Source organism: Nannospalax galili, unplaced genomic scaffold, assembly GCF_000622305.1.
Source record: "Nannospalax galili isolate Female #2095 unplaced genomic scaffold, S.galili_v1.0 scaffold2150, whole genome shotgun sequence".
Taxonomy (NCBI): Eukaryota; Metazoa; Chordata; class Mammalia; order Rodentia; family Spalacidae; genus Nannospalax; species Nannospalax galili.
The window spans coordinates 179,208-197,376 of NW_008328002.1; the positions used below are offsets into that span (position 1 = coordinate 179,208).

Consider the following 18,169-nt stretch of genomic DNA (forward strand, 5'->3'; position numbering starts at 1 on the left):
GGGAATGAAGGAGAAGGAGGTTTTGATGTGCTCCTGAGGGAAGCAGGTAGAAGTGGTGACCACAGGCTCCCTTGTACCAGGTTTCTCCCATATGTCCAGTACCCTGTTCATACTAGAATAAAAATGTACCAACTCTGTAAGTCCCGCTACTTCCCAGGACTTTGAGTCAAGCCTCACCTACAGACTTCCCCAACAGGAGTTCTGGAATACACTCAGGAATGACCCATGGATTCTGCTCAGCACAGCTTCTCTTGGGAATTTCAATCTAATGATAATATTGTTTCCTTAGATGGTTGGGTTTGTACTCACACTCAGATTTTTAAAATAAAAATAAATATACTAAGGGTTGATATAGCCATATTCAACAGCTGGATTAATAAACAAAATGGGGTATGGCAAATAAATCTAATAGAATATTATTGAGCTCATAAAATAGAATAAAGTTGATATAGGCTACAGTAAGAGTTGACCTTTCAAACACTGTATTTCAGAAATAAGCCCAGCCAGGCATGGTGACACACATCTGTAATCCCAGGACTTAGGAGGTGGAGACAGGAGGATCAGGATCAGGAGCTAAAGAAGAGCCTTACCTACATAGCAAGTTGGAGGCCAGCCATGGCCAGCCACCCTGTCTCAAAAATTATAATAATAAATAATTAAAAAACTGAAAAAACTAACAAAGTACCTAAATTTATGAAGCTGAAAGAGATTAACAGATAAACACAAATGAAATAACAGAAATTAATGAAAAAACAAAACAAAACAAAACAAAAACCAAGAGCAGGGAAGATGGCTGAGCATGGGTCCAAGATGGGACTGTTTGTGTGTCTGGGTAACATTTGCTGGCCACCCACTGCAGAAGCAGTTTTTAGAAAACTGGTAACTGATGGAAATGTTTCAGAGAACTGGAGGATAGACAATGTAGCTACATCTAGCTATGAAGTGGGGAGCCCCCCTGACTATCGAGGGCAGAGCTGCATGAGAAAGCACGGCATCTCATGAATCACATTGCTCAGATTACCAAAGAGACTTTGCCACACTTGATTATATACTGTGTGTGGATGAAAGCAATCTGAGAGATCTGAATAGAAAAAGTAATCAAATTAAAAACTGCAAAGCTAAACTTGAGCGACTTGGGAGCTATGAACCACAGAATCAGCTCATTATTGAAGATTCCTATTATGGCAAAGACTCTGACTTGGAGCTGTCCTGAACAGGGTACTGGACATTGAGTATCATATCAACAATGCCTCAGGTGCTGCAAGGCCTTCCTGGAGAAGACTCACTAGCTGGTCTTTCCACCACTATCCTGCAAATCATCCACAGTGCTGTGGCCCAAGGGTGGTAGTGATCCTTAGCTCCATGCCCCACCTGTTTTTTCAGCTGACTTACTGTTTATCTTAAAAATCATTATAGGTGGAAATTAGTTATAGTTTCAAAAGAATAAGGATGTTTGAGTAAGTCAATTTGAGGTACAGTTAAGCATTCTTAAGACTAGCTGAACCTCTCACCTTGCCCTAATTACAAAATAGTGGAACAAGAAGATAAGAAACAAAACAGAACACAATAACAAAGTAAGAGTGACCAGCAGGTCAGGTCAGCCTCTGATGCCAGCAAGACCTGAATATTCTGGTCTACCTAGAGTAGGTGCATTACACCTTTCTGTTCTAGGCTTTTATAGTGACAGTAGCCCCATCCATAGCAGCCCTCCATTTAGTACTGGTTAGTTTTACTTCAGACACACTCAGGGTGCACACTTCAAAGGGGAGAAGCTTGATATGAAAGTGCATGCCTGTAAGCCCAGCGGGGGTGGGGTGGGGGGGAATATCATGCGTTCCAGGCCAACCTCAGCTATATTGTGAGACCTGGCTCAAAATCAAACAAAAGTAATAATAAAAGATAGAAGCAACAGTTTGGGAGATCTGATATTCTCCACTCTTATTTGGTTTTTGTCTAGTTTTCTGAGCTTTTTTGTTCCTATTTGAGCCATTTTGCTTTCAAAAAGTTGGGAAAAGTCCTTTATGTTGTTGTGCTTAAATAGTGGTATGTTCGTAAGTGCTCTTTCATCAGCATTTTAAAAAACTGTAGGCAAGTTTCAGTAATTTTAGTGCACTCTCAGAGAGCTGACCTCAAATCCATATGGATATATCAGAAAAGATTGCAAAATAAACCAGGGTATTATCAAATACAACTAAATGCAAACAAAACAAAAAGACCAAGACACTCCACATCCCTGGAGGAGTTATACGAAGTTAATGGGTGATGGGGTGGGGAAGGCATTTTTTTCAGTGATGTCCTAGTGGTAAGATCCCCCTGCTCCTGTAAATAAGCCCTTACCCATGCTACTGTAAGCAATCCAACAACACTCTTTGGGACATTAAAAAAAGAAGGCATGAAACAGGAAGGGGTGCTGGCTGGGAAGAGGAAAGGAATCAGCATGCATGGGAGGGGGATAAGAGAAAGTTAATGGAGTAAATATGATTAAAATACATTCTATATAGGTATATAAATGTTATAATGAAACTCAGTATATACGCTCTTAAAAACATTCTAAAAAAACAGAAAAGAAGCTGGGCGTGGTGGCTCACGCTTTTAATCCCAGCACTTGGGAGGCAGAGGCAGGCAGATCTCTGTGAGTCCAAGGCCAGCCTGGTCTACATAGTGAGTTCCAGGACCAAAAAAAAAAAAATTAGAAAAGAGCCACCAATATCTAAAAACATTAAAAAGGGGTAAAAAAAACAAAAAAAGGAAAGAGCCACCAATATTTGAAAACGTTAAAAAAGGGCAAACTACTGACAAGAATGATCAATATTTAAAAAATAAAAGAAAGGTCCAAATAAATAACAGCAATACAAAGTAGAGGGAGCAACCTCAGTATAAAGATGAAAACAGCTTAAGATAATGCTACAAATGTCAATAAATTTGAAAACAAAGATGAAAAGGCTAGCTTCCAAATAAAGAAATAATGACTAAGCCATAAGAAATAAAGGCCCAGCAGCTGGAGAGGTGGCTCAGTGGTTATGCGTACTGGCTACTCTTGTAAAGTACCTGGGTTCAGTTCTCAGCACCTACCTAGCAACTAACAACCATCTATAACTGCAGTTCCAGGAGATCTATTGCCTCCTCTTCTGGCTTCTGTGGATACTGCATGCATGTGATGCATCTACATACATGCAGGCAAAACACTCATATATAAAATAAAAATAATTTCAAAAAAAAATTTTTAAGACCTAATCAGACCTATTCATTATAGAAACCAAGTCAGAAGTTTAAAAACTACCTATAGAAAATAATACCATTAAAGGTCATTCATTTAAAAAAATATACTATTTTAACTTTATGTGTATGAGTGCATTGCCTGCATGTGTATAAGTAAACCCATGCTGTGCAATGCCCTCGGAGGTCAGAAGAGGGCGTCAGATCCCCTGGAACTGGAGTTACGGGCAGTTGTTAGCCACTATGTGGGTGCTGGGACTTGAACCTGGGTCTTCTGCTGCAAGAACAGCTAGTGCTCTTAACCAGTCATCTTTCCAGCCCCAAAGTTCTTTTTTTTTTTTAATGGATACATTCCACCAACTCTTTAGACTACAGGTAACTCCTATCTCGTGCACACTATTCCAGAAAACAAAAAAAAGAGAGAAAGTACACTCATCTTAGTGCAGTCCTTTGACAAAAACTGTCCAAATACAGAAAAAAAGGAAAACAGATTAACAAAAGTCAGAAGTGAGAGCCAACATATTAGTACTCCTTGTATTAGCACAGAAGAATAAAAACAAACCTAGCCAAACCTGTTAAGTCTGGATGGTGAATAAATATTTTCGACTAAAATACAGAATTTTTCAAAATTTGCCTTTCTTACTAGACCAATATATCAGATCAGGGGCTTTTATACTCAACCCAATTTGCTAAATGCAAATACTTTATATTTGTGTAGCACATACTTTTCTGGAACCATCACAGAAACTATCTGCTCTTTACCAACAGGGGAGAAAGCACTCTCAATTTTTTAGATAAAAATGATTAGGCTTCCTCCTCTGAAGAAAGTTAAAGTTTAGGGGCTAGAAAGTGGTAGAACTGAAGAAGACCCAGATCTTGTATTTGGACCTCAGTGCTCTTTCAGAACCCTACTACTTCTAAAGACAGTCAGGGGCTAACAGCACCTGCCTCATCTAAGAGCTAATGAAAGTCTGCATTTTGACTGAATGGGTAAATCACCAAGCCAACACATTCCCATGATACCCCAAACACACAACACTATAAAACATGATCTTTGGCTTTTAGAAGGTACAGACGGTATGGGTTTGCTTACATGGCAGGCTTAGCAAGAAGCTGGAATCCTCCCATAACCAGGAAATTTGTAACTGATGTACAGTACCTTGAGTGGAAAAGAAAACACATGGACATTAGTCGTAAAGTGTACATTAGTTCTTCAGAGTTTCAAACAAACATCTAGACAGATACTTCTTGAAATCTCACCCTTGAGTTTCAGAACTTTTGTGATGTCAACATTAACACTCGTAACTGAAGAAAAGCAAAGGTAGTTCAGTAACAGTGGGGAGAGGGAAGGTAAGTGCAAGTTGAGAGAAATGTTAATATAAAAGGAAATTTTAAAAGCACCTCAAGCTGTGTAGAGCCACTAGGATCTACTCAGCAGATAGTACCTGGTAACTTAGCAAGCTAGAGAAAACATGATTAAAACTCTGGAATTTTTAATGAAAATTTAATCTTCATTCCAGGTTTTCCAATTACGTCTTCAGAAAATGAACAATCATGAAGGTTAAGAAAACACATTAAGAGAGCTGAGTGAAAAAGTATTAGAAACTGTTGATTAAATATTGACAGTGTTCAGGAGCAAATGTAGACAAACGCTCTGAGCAGGAGCTATTTCAGACTCTAGAGCTAGTGACCAGGCAATTTTGAGCAAGAAGGGAAATTCTTACTAAAAGTAACCAAGGTGCTACAGGCTTCAAAAAACAAAACAAGACAGTGTTTATAATGGCAAATATAGATATATATTTTAACTACAATTAAAATCCTTTAAAAAATCATATATATTTATTTAATTTTACTTGCCTCATCTATAGGAATAAGTATTACATTTCAGAGAGTAGCAAACTACTACATTTTAAGCATAAAGTATCAGAGAAGAAAAAAGAAATGGGGGTATGATGAGGTAAAAACAAGACCAAAAAGGGAAAATTGCACTAATAAAAGCTGAAACCTTCATAGAAAAGTCTAATTTTAAAAATAAATTAAGATCAAGCTATACCATTATTTTTTCTATCTGAATGCCTTCAAATCATTATTTTTTTCTATCTGAATGCCTGCAAATCAAGTAGGCACCTGCATTCATACGCACACACACACACGTAATTAAAAATAAACCTTTTTTTTTTTTAAAAAAGACTCAAACCAAGATATTTCTTCCAATATGTTCTATTTGCTTAAAACTGAAGTCACTTACATGCCTAAGTCTGAAAAGAAAAATATTAGGATGATTACTATAAGTTATTTCTATTGGTGGGAAAAGGGCAACTTTAAATATCCTTTGATTTTTTGCTATCTGCAGTTTATGATGATAAACACACGTTACTTACGCTATAAATAACCTAAGGAAAACAGAGAACACAAACCCCCTGACAACAGGTGTTTCTCACTGGCTGTATGCAGTGCCTGGTACTTCATGGCACTGAGTCAATTTCTGTCAGATGGATGAGGTAATAAATAAATTATGCATAAAAATAACACATACTTCAGATAAACGGCATCACCTGGCATACACTAAAATAACTTAAACAATTAAATAACACTTAATGCCTTAAGTGGCCATCCAAGGTTTATGTTAAATGCAGTTATGTAAATGTAGTTAAAGCCTCCATTTACACTTCTACATGGCAATAATAAACAGACATCTGAACAGCTCCACATTTACAGTTCGTTTTAAAATGACCTAACTCTTTATTCTCTCAAATTTTTGCATAATTTACTTAACAAAATTATCAGATTTATTATAGTACACATCATGAAAATAAAGTATACTACAATCACTGCTAGAATATAGAAGGAAACATGAGAATTCATTATTTTTTTAAACTTTTGCCCCTTAAAGAAAACTGAGCAGGCGATGCAGAACTATAAAATTCAGCTTTTCAACTCTATTACCTTATACACTCTTCCTAATCTAGCCTCTTCTGATTAAGGAGCGCTTCACCTTTCAGAAAAACCCTGCTGAGACTGAACATGACACGGGACTGGATACTTGCTCTGTATAACTATCCAAGAAGAGACTCGCGTGCTTCAGAATGACCAGGCTCCTGGCTTCCTTGACCCCTTGCAGGAAGTTGCTCAGAGAGGCTCCATGTTGTCCAATGAGGTAACACAGCTTGCTGAACCGACTCGCTACCTCCTGCAACAGCTGGACAGTAGTCACAGTGCCCAAACTTTCTGCAACAGAATGAGGACGACAACATGAAGAGCCCATACTTCTTATGATGCCCCTCTGAGGATACTTATCCTGCTGAGATGTACTCCAATCTATGGACCCAAATTACTACTGAAAACACTGTAAAAAAACAACTTCAGAAATCCCTGAGATGGCTCAGTGGGTAAGATTGCTTGATGTGCATGTATGAGGACCTGGCCTATGACCCCAGTGCAGGGGATGGGGATTAAGGTAGAAGAGGATCACCTCTTCTATGGAGTGTAGGTCAGCAGCCTAGCCAAAACATGGGAGCTCCAGGTTCAGTGAGAAACCCTGTCTCAAGGAAATAAGGTAGAGAGTGACAGAGGAGGATGCCCAGTGTTCACCTCACCTCTAGCCAACAGACACAGGCACGACGTGCACACACACACACACACACACACACACACACACATGCACGCATGCACACTTACCATAGTCACAGAAACTGTCTGGTTCTGGTCTACTAGATCTAGTATTTAGATCTTTGAATGAAGGTTTAAGTGTCCCAGGTGATTTTTTGAGATAGGGTCTCCCTGTAACCCCAGCTGGCCTGGGAACTCACAAAGATCCACCAGCCTCTGTCTCCCAAGTGCTGGGATTAAAGGTGTATGCCACTATGCCCAAATAGGTGACTTTTTAATATTAGCTAAATTTGAGACCCACTAAGATCATACTATTTAAAGTTTGAAAATAAGTAATCTAAAGCAAAGGGAAATGATTTTATTTATTTATTTATTTATTTATTTATTTATTTACATATGCCACTATGCCTGGTGAAATAAATTTTTTAAAAAATTTCACACAACTGATAACAGGTTAACAGCCAGGAATGAAATTTACTTCTGTGGTTAGATTTTTGAAAGAGTCTGTCTTCTTATAGCCAAGGATGACCTTGAACTTCTGGTAATCCTGCCACTACCACCTCCAAGCGCTAGGATTAGATGTCTATGCTACCACATCTGGTTTTATGGAGTGCTGGAGATTGACCCAGGGCCTGGTACATGCTAGAAGAGCATTCTACCAACTCAGCTACACCACCAGCTGATAGAGCTTATTTAGCATTTTCAAGTTTTTATACTGAGAGCTGCTCCACTTGCCCCTTGGACAAGCCCCAATCTTCAGCACAGAGGGCAATCTAAACATCAGACGCCTAGGTCACTCTGAATTGTAGAAGCCAACAGCAGATTATTTGCCTTCCCCAGTCTAAAATTCCTCATGTCTAGGGCTTCTTTGTAAATAATGAGGCCAATGAGTAGACCAGGGAAGACTAACACAGAAATCTGGACTAGGGTCAGAGAAAAGGCAGCTCTGGTTTCCTTCCAGAGCAACCCAGGAAGATTCCAGTTTAGGTTGCCTCCTTTCACTGACCTACATGCCATAGTGTTGGGCCTATCCTGAGGAGTATTTACAGACAGGGGCTTTACAGACAGACACTTAAAAACAATAACAAAAAAAATGCAGACAGTCCCCAACTTAAAAATAAGGTTAAATTAGCCAAGCGCTGTGGCACATGCCTATAATTCCAGCACTTGACAGGGAGGCAGGAGGCTCAGAAATTCAAGGTCATCCTTGGCTATATAGAAATTTGGAGGCCAGCCAGGGTTATAGGAATCTTTACCTCAAAAACAAAAACAAAAACAACAACAACAAAAAAATCAACAAATGCCCAAACAAACTGTGATGGTTACTTTTGTTATCACCTGTAAAGACAGTCTCAATAAGGGAGTATCTCTACTAGGTTGGTCTGTGGGAATGTGTAGGGGGACTATCTTGATTTTCTTGATTGGTATAGGAAACCCAGCCCAACTAGGTCATATCATTCCCTGGACAGGGGGTCTTGAACTGAAGAAGAGTGGACAGACCAAGCTTAATACTCAGCACACAGTAATCCATTCTCTCTGCTCTCAAGTGCTGATGTGTCTAGCTCCCTCAGTTCCTGCTCTTTGCCTTCCCCACTGATGGACTGCAACTTGGAACTGTAAACTAAAATAAACCCTTTCTCCCATAATTTCTTTTTGTTAGGGTGTTTTAACACAGCAATAGAAATGCAAATAGAATATAAATAAAAACAAGGCTGTTAAGAAACTTGTTTGAACAGATGTTTCCAGTAGAAACAATAGGCTCAACTCACATAAGCCAGTGTCAATATAACACAGGGTAAAGCTGATATTCTAGAGTATTAGTCTAAATTCTGGGCCTTAAAAGGGTTCAGGGAGTTAAAGGGAGAGGGAAAAAAAGAACCTCTATTTTCTAAGTAGAGAGCCAAACTTAGAAAAATTGGAAGGCCAGTGTGCTGGATAGCTTTAGTGTCAATTTAACACACCTGGGTTGAGGGTGCCTCAATTGGGGAATTGCCTCTATTGGACTGGCCTATGGCCATGACTCAGGGGTATCTTCTTGATGAGTGATGTGGGAGGGCCCAGCCCACTGTGGGTGGTGCCTCCCCTGGGCAGGTGGGCCTGTGTTGCATAAGAAAGCAGGCTGACCAGGGGCTAGGGGAGCAAGTCAGTGAGCAGTGTTCCTCCATGGCCTGTGCTCCAGCTCCTGCCTCCAGGTTCCTGCCCTGAGTTCCTACCTTGGGCTCCCAGATGAACTGTGACCTGGGAGATGTAAGATAAATAAACCCTTTCCTCCCCAAGTTGGTAGTGGCCAGAGTGTTTTGTCACAGCAATGAAGAAACAGACTAAGACAGCCAGGGAAGGTTATTTTTATCAGCCACAAACTTTTGCATTCCTTACTAATGTCCTAACCCAGGTACCAGGTATGTGTGGACAGTGGCATCCCATGAGGTACTTTAGCAATCATCCTCTGCATTACTGCCCTACTTCAAACCCCTCTCTGTGGCTTATAAAGATCTTATAAACTCATACTAATGTGGGATGAGACCCTTCAAACTCTCAGTGATAATTCTGAAAGAAAACTCTAAATGAATCTCTACTATAATTCTAAGAGCTATTATAAGAAAGGACAAACAACAACAACAAAAATAAGCCAGAGATTATATAACGGAAGATACTTCCTAATGACCAGGAGCCAGAAGTACTGATGGAAGTCCAGTCTCTATGGCCAACTTTCCCAAAGAATTTACCTTTCTGCCACATTTTCCTAAAGCTCCGATTTCTACTTGTGCAAGAAGAGGGAGTTCTGGGAATAGTGAGACTAGGCAGAGACAGCTGCGTTAGCGATGAACCAGATAGTTTGTGAAGTGACTGCAGGAGTAAACCATTAACTCAAAAAGTTTTCTTGCAAAGTATCATGACTCATACTTAATAGTCCCAGGTACTGGTGAGGCTGAGGCAAAAGGATCATGAGGCCAATCTGGGCCTTAAAGTAAAAAAAAGCTAGGCATGGTCACTAACACCTGTAATCTCAGCACTTGGGAGGTATAGGCAGAAGGAACCAGAGTTCAAGGTCATCCGCAGCTACAAAGTGAACTGAGGTCAGGCTAGGCTACAGGGCACACTGTCTAACAAACAGCCTTATACAATACAGAAAAAAAAAAAAAAAAAAACTTAAAACAAGAGCCCTGGTGTTATGGGGATAGAAGGGTGGATTTCAACTTACCTAAACTGAGAAGAGGCCTAAGTATCTGAGACTTGATTTCACTTAGTTTTGAATAAAACCGTCTTTCTGTAGTAGCCAACTCGTGAAGACTGGCAATATATCCCATAATGTTTTTGTCCACCAAGGCTAGATAGCTATCTTTTCCTGCTGTTACTCTGCTTATATATCCAAGCTGGAAAAGGGGGAAAGAAAAAGATTAAAGATAAAATATAACTTACGAGCAGCAATTTGATGTACTACAATGGCTCATATCAGCCCACAAGAGCCAAAGGCTGAAATATTCTGTAATTTGCAGGCAAGTTATAAATTACGAACAGCTTGAAAATGGAAATTTACAAACACTGCCAATCAGAGCCTTTTATTTGTTTTAGAGCTGGCATATCTGTATACCACTGTTACATGTGAAAAACTACATTGAACTACTTTTATTTATCTCCAAGATACCTTTTATTTCATTTCACAAGTTCTTGGAACCACAGACATTAGACAAAGATCGAAATGGCAAGGTTACATGTCTCAAGACTCACTTTGCATGGAATCAGATGAATGAGAACAGAGAGGAGCTCTGTGCTATATATAAAGTACCAATGTCCTATGAGCTACCTTGCTTCTTCAAAGTGCAACATAAAGACATTTTCTTTAAGAACACATAGAGACTAGATACAAGAGCTCATGCCTGTAATTTCAGCATTCAGGGGCTGAGAAAAAGGGGACGGCTGAAAGTTCAAGGTCACCCTGGTCATATGTGAGTCCCAGGCTAGTCTGGACTACGGTGTGAAACTCTACCTAAGAAAATAAAAAGAGGGGCCAGAGAAATGGCTCGGCAGTTATGAGTGCTGGTTGCTTGTGCTCAATAGCTTAGTTGTCAACCTGACACACCTGGGTAGAGGGAGCCTCAATTGGTGAACTGCCTCCACTGGACTGGCCTATAGCCATCTCTGTGGGGCATCCTCTTGATTACTGAGTGATCTGGAAGGCCCAGCCCACTGTGGGTGGTGCCACCCCTGGGCAGTAGGTCCTGCACTGTATAAGAAAGAACGCTACACATAGACCAGGGAGCAAGCCAGTAAGCAGCATGCCTCTGTGGTCTGTGCTTCAGCTCCTGCTACCAGGTTCCTTCCCTGAGTTACTGCCCTGACTTCCCTCAGTGATGAACTGTGACCTGGGAGATAAGAGACAAAATAAACCCTTTCCTCCCCAAACTGCTTTTTGGTCAGTGTTTTATCACAGCAACAGAAACCAAACTAAGACATGCACACTTAACTTAATAAACTCACTTACTAGAAACCAAAAGGTTTCTGGACCATATGGAACAAGTGAATGTGAGATTGTATCTCACCCTATGTTGTAAAATAAATAAAAATAAAATAAATTTTTTAAAAAAGAAAGAAAACAAAAAGTTGGTGTGGCAGCACATGCTACAATCCCAGGTAGAGGTGAGAGGATCAGTTTGAGGTCAGCCTTGGCTACATAACACCCTGTTTCAAAAAATCAAAAACAAAGCAAAACAAAAGAAAAAAGTGTAGGGAAAATGGTTCAAGATATTGGATATGATCCCAAAATAAAAGCAACAAATGAAAAAACTGAGAAATGAGACTATACCAAACTAGGAGTTTCTGTACAGGAAAGTGAAGAAACAACCTATAGAATGGGAGAAATGCCTGTGAACTACTCATCCTGCAAGGGAGTAATGTCCCAAATAATCCAATTTTAAATGAGAAGCTGACCTAAATAGACATTTCTCAGAAGACACTCAAATGCCCAAGAAATTATGGCTATTCCCAAAGAGACAAAAAATAGACGCTGGCAAGGATTTGAAGAAAGAGAAGCCCTCATACCGTGTTGGTGGGAATGTAAATTAGTATGGCCACTAAAGAAAACAGTTTGAAGTTCTTCAGAAAAACTAGAAAAAGAACTACTACTACATGATCCAGCAATCCCACCACTCCCGAGGAACTGAAATCAGTGTGTCAACGAGACATCTGCACTCACATGCTATTCACAATAGCCAAGATACAGAATCAACCTACATGTCCACTGACAGATGAACAGATAAAGAAAATATGGTACATATACATAATGGAACACCATTCAGCCATAAAAAGAAGGAAATTCTGTATTTGCAGCAATATGGGTAGAACTGGAGGATATTATATTAAGGGAAATAAGTCAGACATGGAAAGAAAATAAAACAACCTCACAAGTGAAAGCTAAAAAGCTGATCCTTCAGAATTGGAAAAAGAAAATAATTAGAAAACGGAACGGTGGTTACCAAAAGGTGTAGGGAAGGGAAAAACAGAATGGTTAAGGGGATGAGATACAAGTGAGAAGAAAGATGTCTACTGTACTATATGGCAGGATAACTACAGTTAACAACAATATGTAACAAACATCAGTTGAGTATCTCAAAATAGCTTGTAGAAAAGGATTCTGGACGTTCTTAAATGTTCTCAACACAACGAAAAATGTCTGCAATGATGGACATGCCATTTACCCTTATCTGGTCACTTCACATTGTGCACATGTACTGAAATGTCACATTCTGTCCCACAAATGTCTATTATTAGAATGTGTTAAGATTTTTCTCTAAAAGGACAGTTTTTTTTTTAACCATTTGCCTATGCTATTATGAACAAAAGCATTCAATGTCTTTATTTGTATATCCTTATTAAACCTGGCTGGCAGTTAGGCACGCAAGGGGAATTAACCTTCCAAGGAAAACAAGAACAGACACTAGAGCCTCATTCCTTTCATCAGTCTATTCCATCCTTTATCTAAACTGAAGTCTTTCACAGGGCCTGTGGAGCCAGGCCAGCTACTGCAAAGAGCCAATCAATACATCCCAAATAAGTAGCATATAGGTTAAGAGCCAAGTTTTGGCCAATGTTGCCTTTAGCAATTAAGATCTTATCCCAATACATTCATAGCATCTAAACCAAGAAAACTAAAGGTTAAAACCAGCCCATAAAATACATTTTTCAATGAGAATAGGAAATTCAGATGCACTGGCCCTGAGAGTGATAGTCCCTGCTGGCATGCCTCTCAAGGGTATGTTGTTTTAATAGGGGGAAAAACTGGGGTTTTTTTTTTGTTTTTTCGGTCTTTTTGAGACAGGGTTTCCCTGTAGCCCCACCTGTCCTGGAACTCACTATGTAGACCAAACTGGTCTTGAACTCAGAGATCTGCCTGCCTCTGCCTCCTGAGTGCTGGGATTAAAGGCGTGCGCCACCACACCCGGTGGTTTATTTTTTTTGCAAAAAGGCAAGAATTAGAAAATCAGACAAAAATGTAGATCTTCAAAAGAGAAAAAATGGGATAAAGAATAGGAAAAGAAAAGCCGTGAAGCAGGGAAGGCCGCAGTAAATCTTCCTGGTGACTTATCAGGATGTCGTTCTGAGCCCATGGCAGGACTCTGCAGGTAGCACTCGCCACTTGCAGTTAGAAATTCTTCTATTCTAATTCACCCGAGGGTTCCAGGAAACTTCACCATGAAAGGTACTTTTCAATATTCCTGCAAGACCAGGCTCAAGCCCCAGCATTACAAAACAAAAACAAAAGACAGCTTGGGGGCTTAGTGCAATGGCAAAGCTCTTGTCTAGTATATGTACACAAGGCCCTGAATTTCATCCCCAGCATCACAAAGCAAAAATAAATAAAAAGCACTGGCATAGCATTCCAACATGAAAGTGTTTCTTCAACAACTGCTTACAAAGTATGTGCTATGCTGGTGTGTACAGCATACACCAGGAATCCAAGTTACTTAGGAGGATGAAGCAGGAGGTCTACCCAGCATGTTCCAGGCCAGCCTGACTGCAAGCTTATAAAGACCTTGTCTCAAAAAGACAAAAACAATGATAATGAAAAGAGTATGTACTATGAAGATATAGAAATGAACGAGAGCCTAAAATCCTACACTTGTGACCTTCACACTAGAGTAAGGAAGACAGACAACAGACAAGTAAATTATACAGCATCTTACATGGTGATGAGCACTATGGAGAGCAAAAAGCAGGAAAGGAGATAAGAAGTGAAGGATGGATAGGGTTTACAATTTTAAAGTAGTCACAGTATTTAGTAAAAGTCAGGCACACAGAAGATAACCCTGAAAGACTTCTCGTGTGTTGTACAAATGTGGACCTTAGGATCCAATCCTGTTTACCTTATTACAGGAGAGAAGTACTGGCGTCTTAGTGCCACTGGAATTCTCTGGAAGGGTGCCACCTTCAGCAGGATCCTGTCGGCCACTGTAATACAACCCAGGCTGGAAGTCTTTGGTGTCCACTAAAAACAGGGAATAATCTTGGCCTGCTGCGACACTCCAGACTCCATTTGCACTGCAAACCTGCAACGACAAAAAGACACTGTCTGATGATCAGAGAGATAGCCAGTCCCACAGAACAGATTACTTAAGCAGGCGTAGGGCAAAGTCGGCCATACTTCAGATAATGAAACTCACCCAGAAATGTACCCAATTAATGCAGAACAGATGTAGAAGTAAAAAGAAATCCCATGTTCAGCTTTTAAATTTGAACTGGATTTTTGTAAAAATCTGAAAAAATGGAATTTGAAAACGAAAAACTATTGTTCAAAGCTGTTATGTTGTTATTTTCGGAAGTTTCCGTAAACAGCCTATATTACAATCAGGAGGCTCTAGAGCCCTACTCTAAAAGTAATAGCTAGGAAGCACCTTTGTTCAGCCACATTCAGCTGTAGTGTGCCAAAAATCTACATAAAAAGAAAAGGAAAAAAAGATTAAATTCCATTATCGCCAACTAAACCCTTGGATGCTGAAATTCAGTTTCCCACTTGTAACTCACTACCTCTCTGATGTGACTTCACTGTGCCAACTCCCCGGATGTTGAGACAGGCAGGACCCCTGAGAAGCCCATCTACGTGGACCTAGACCAGTGGCTCTCAGAGAGTGGTCTTTGCAGCAGCAGCGGCAGCAGCAATCACCTGGAAATATGTTAGAAACGCAAACTCTCAGCCCCAGATTACCAAGGAGAGATCCAGCTCTCTGTTTTAACAGGCCCTCCAGGTGATTCTGACAGACGCACAAGCTTGAGAACCACTGCTGTAAAATGATGCTTTTCAAACCTTAGGGCTTCACACAGTGATTCAGGAGCTTCCATTGAAAGGCAGGAGCCAGGGTTGTAGGTACCCTACATTCTATCAATTAATATGATTCCCAGTTGCTCTGTTTTATGCATGGCATTCCTCATAAGATGTCATTAAGAAAGTGTACTGTGGCAAAACTACTACCCCCAACCTCCAGCTTCACTCAATGCCTGTGCAGATAACCAAAATCTCCTAATCTACAGATTCTTTGTGTCTAGACAAGCTCTAAATACCAGGAGAATGTGGGTGAGACTATGCACACATATTCTCTACTACATCATAGCTACCTTCTTTTGGTAGGACACTCTCTTCTCAAATTTAAGCCATCCAAGTAACTGACTTCTAGTTCAATGAGAGAAGAATGAATTAAAACTTTTACAAGAATTAAGTTTGTCTGAGATATATCTCTGCTATGCAACCCAGGCTGGCCTTGAATGTCCCCAACCCCCAAGTGTCAGAATAGGTGTGCCTAGCCAAGTCCAATGAGCCAGCAAGTATTATCTATATAATCTCCTATCAAAACAAATTCAGAACTGGGCACAGTGGCACATGCCTGTAGTCTCAGCACTATGGGAGCTGAAGCAGGAGGATCAAGAGTTTAAGGCCAGCCTGGGCTTTATAAGGAGAAGATGTCTCAAAAAGGAAAAAAAAAAAAAATTAAACTAAAAGCAAACAAAAATATCTCATTCTAATCTCATTTGACTTTTAGTTTTCAGAGATTAATTAGGAAGATTTCAAAATCATTTATACTGGGGCTGGAGCTGCAGCTCAGCAGTAGAGCACTTATTTGCCTGCCATGTGCAAGACCCTAGGTTTGGTCTCCAGGCCCCCCAAACAAACATATATACCTATCCCCAAAGAATAGAAGACAAATTCCTGATGCTGTAGCATTATCATACAGTTATTAAACTAAAACCTTCCAACAAATGCTACAGTGTTAAACAAATGCTTGATACCCAGGATCTCAAATGTTATACTACAAAGTTTTCTTCAGTACGGTTGTTTTTGTTTTTACAGTCCTAGGAAATAAACCTAGGGCCTCACACTTGCTAGGCAAAAAATCTACCATTGAATTATAACCCCAATACTCTTTTTTGAATTTTTTATTTTGATATAGGCTCTAAGTTGCCAAGGTTGGCCTTGAACTTGCTCTGTACCCCAGATAGAACTTGAATTTCAATCTTTCTTCCTCAGTTTCCCAAACAGCTGGTGTTACAGGCCTGTGCCACCAGGCCTAGCTCCAAAACTTTCTTTACTATAAATAAGGGCATTTCCTATTTTATTTTAAAGTATTTTTTGAAGAAAACACAAAAAGCGGGGCTGGAGAGATGGCTCAGTGGTTAAGAATACTGGTTGTTCTTGCAGAAGACCCAGGTTCGAATCCCAGCACCCACATGGCAGTTAACAACTGTCCGTAACTCCAGTCTCAGGATCCGACAGCCTCTTCTGACCTCTGCAGTCATTGCACGACATGGGAGCACTTACCCACATGCAGGCAATACACACATACACATAAAATAAAGTTTTTTAAAAGTTTTTTTTTTTTAAAAAAGAACAATGATTAGCTATACTTTTGTGTTTAAGTTAACAGAAATTGGATGGCTTACTATTGAAATGTTCTATGTTGAAAATATTTAAGATTGAGGGCTGAAGAGACAGCTCAGTGGTTTAGAGTTTGTACTGCTCTTCCAAAGGACCCAAGTTCAGTTCTGAGCACCCACGTTAGACAGTTTAGTTACCTGTAACACAGCTCCAGGGGATTGAGCACCTGCTTCTGGCCTCTACAGTACCAACACAGGTTTGTATACCCACGCATAGACACATATACATAATTAACTTTTTTAACTAAAAAAAATTTAAGATTGAAACTAGAGTAATAACATCTTACCATTCCCTAATGTTTTCTTAAACCTTTTCTGTCCAGTAAAATTAAGCAAACTGAAAGGAAGGCCACTGTCAAGAGTCTTAGAGAGTGATGGACACAGTGTCCATCCAATACACAAATTCTGTTATTTATTAACTGTAGGTTTACTTTTGAAACATCTTTTGTCTCTCTTACTCTCCGTAGAGAGTCTGTCTTGAACAAGGGACAGAAGCACAAGTTCTAAATCCCATTCTGGTATGCTCTGGGTTCACACTATCCTGCTTCTACAAAACCAAACCTGTGGGACTGGAGAGATGGCTCAGCAGTTAAGAGCATTAGCTGCTCTTACAAAGGACCCAGGTTCAGTTCCCAGGACCCACATGGCTGTTAACAACCATCTGTAACTCCAGTTCCAAGGGTTATGATGCCCTCTTCTGACTTCCATGGACACTGCATGTGGTGCACTTACATACATGCAGGTAACAGTCTTAAAAATAAAATAAAAATAAAATCAAACCCTTCAAAAGGAGTCAGTACTATTAGCTGGATTCTGGCATTTCCTCAGGGTGTTAGGAGGGGAAGGTTGGAAAACACTGCAGGAGATTCACATAACAAGGAACAGAAACTTCTGCTGTCTCAATAGTGTTGCACGAACTAAAACCAATTCATACAACAGAGAAAAAAATCATCTAAACTTTTAGCTTTGGTACAGAAAAAGAGCCATCAAAAGGCTTACTGTGAAGTAAGTTACAAAATACCCACAAAACCAGAAAATATGGCTTGTCAAAATCAAATTTGAATCAAAAGTCATAGTACACATTATTTGTCAGTATATAGCTCAAAAAAAAAAAAAAACCACAGTACCAAAAATATTTGTTTAAAAGGTACTTTTCATTTTTTGGCTTAAAAACAACAAAAGTACTGTAAATATTCAATGAGCAGTTAAAGAAATTTTTTAAAAATTAAATTACATTTAGCTTGAAAAGAATGGCTACATATAGAAAAAATTTTTAGGGGCTGGAGAGATGGCTCAGTGGTTAAGAGCACTGACTGCTCTTGCAGAGGATCCGGGTTCGATTCCCAGCACCCACATGGCAGCTACGAACCATCCTTAACTCCAGTTCCAGGGGAATCTGAAGCCCTTTTCTGACCTCCGCAGC

The 18,169-nt window shown here is 39.8% G+C and overlaps 1 protein-coding gene and 1 pseudogene across 1 annotated transcript in view; one reads left to right on the plus strand and one right to left on the minus strand.

The window, feature by feature from the left end:
• Als2 (alsin Rho guanine nucleotide exchange factor ALS2) overlaps positions 1–18,169 on the minus strand; it is a gene marked incomplete in the record, with an annotated part of 89,861 nt that overhangs the window by 38,619 nt on the left and 33,073 nt on the right. Inside the window, 4 exon segments of the mRNA XM_008842598.2 lie at positions 4,310–4,375; positions 6,264–6,444; positions 10,028–10,199; positions 14,187–14,369. Coding sequence (XP_008840820.1) covers positions 4,310–4,375; positions 6,264–6,444; positions 10,028–10,199; positions 14,187–14,369 — 602 coding nt within the window.
• LOC103741571 lies at positions 790–1,289 on the plus strand (annotated as a pseudogene).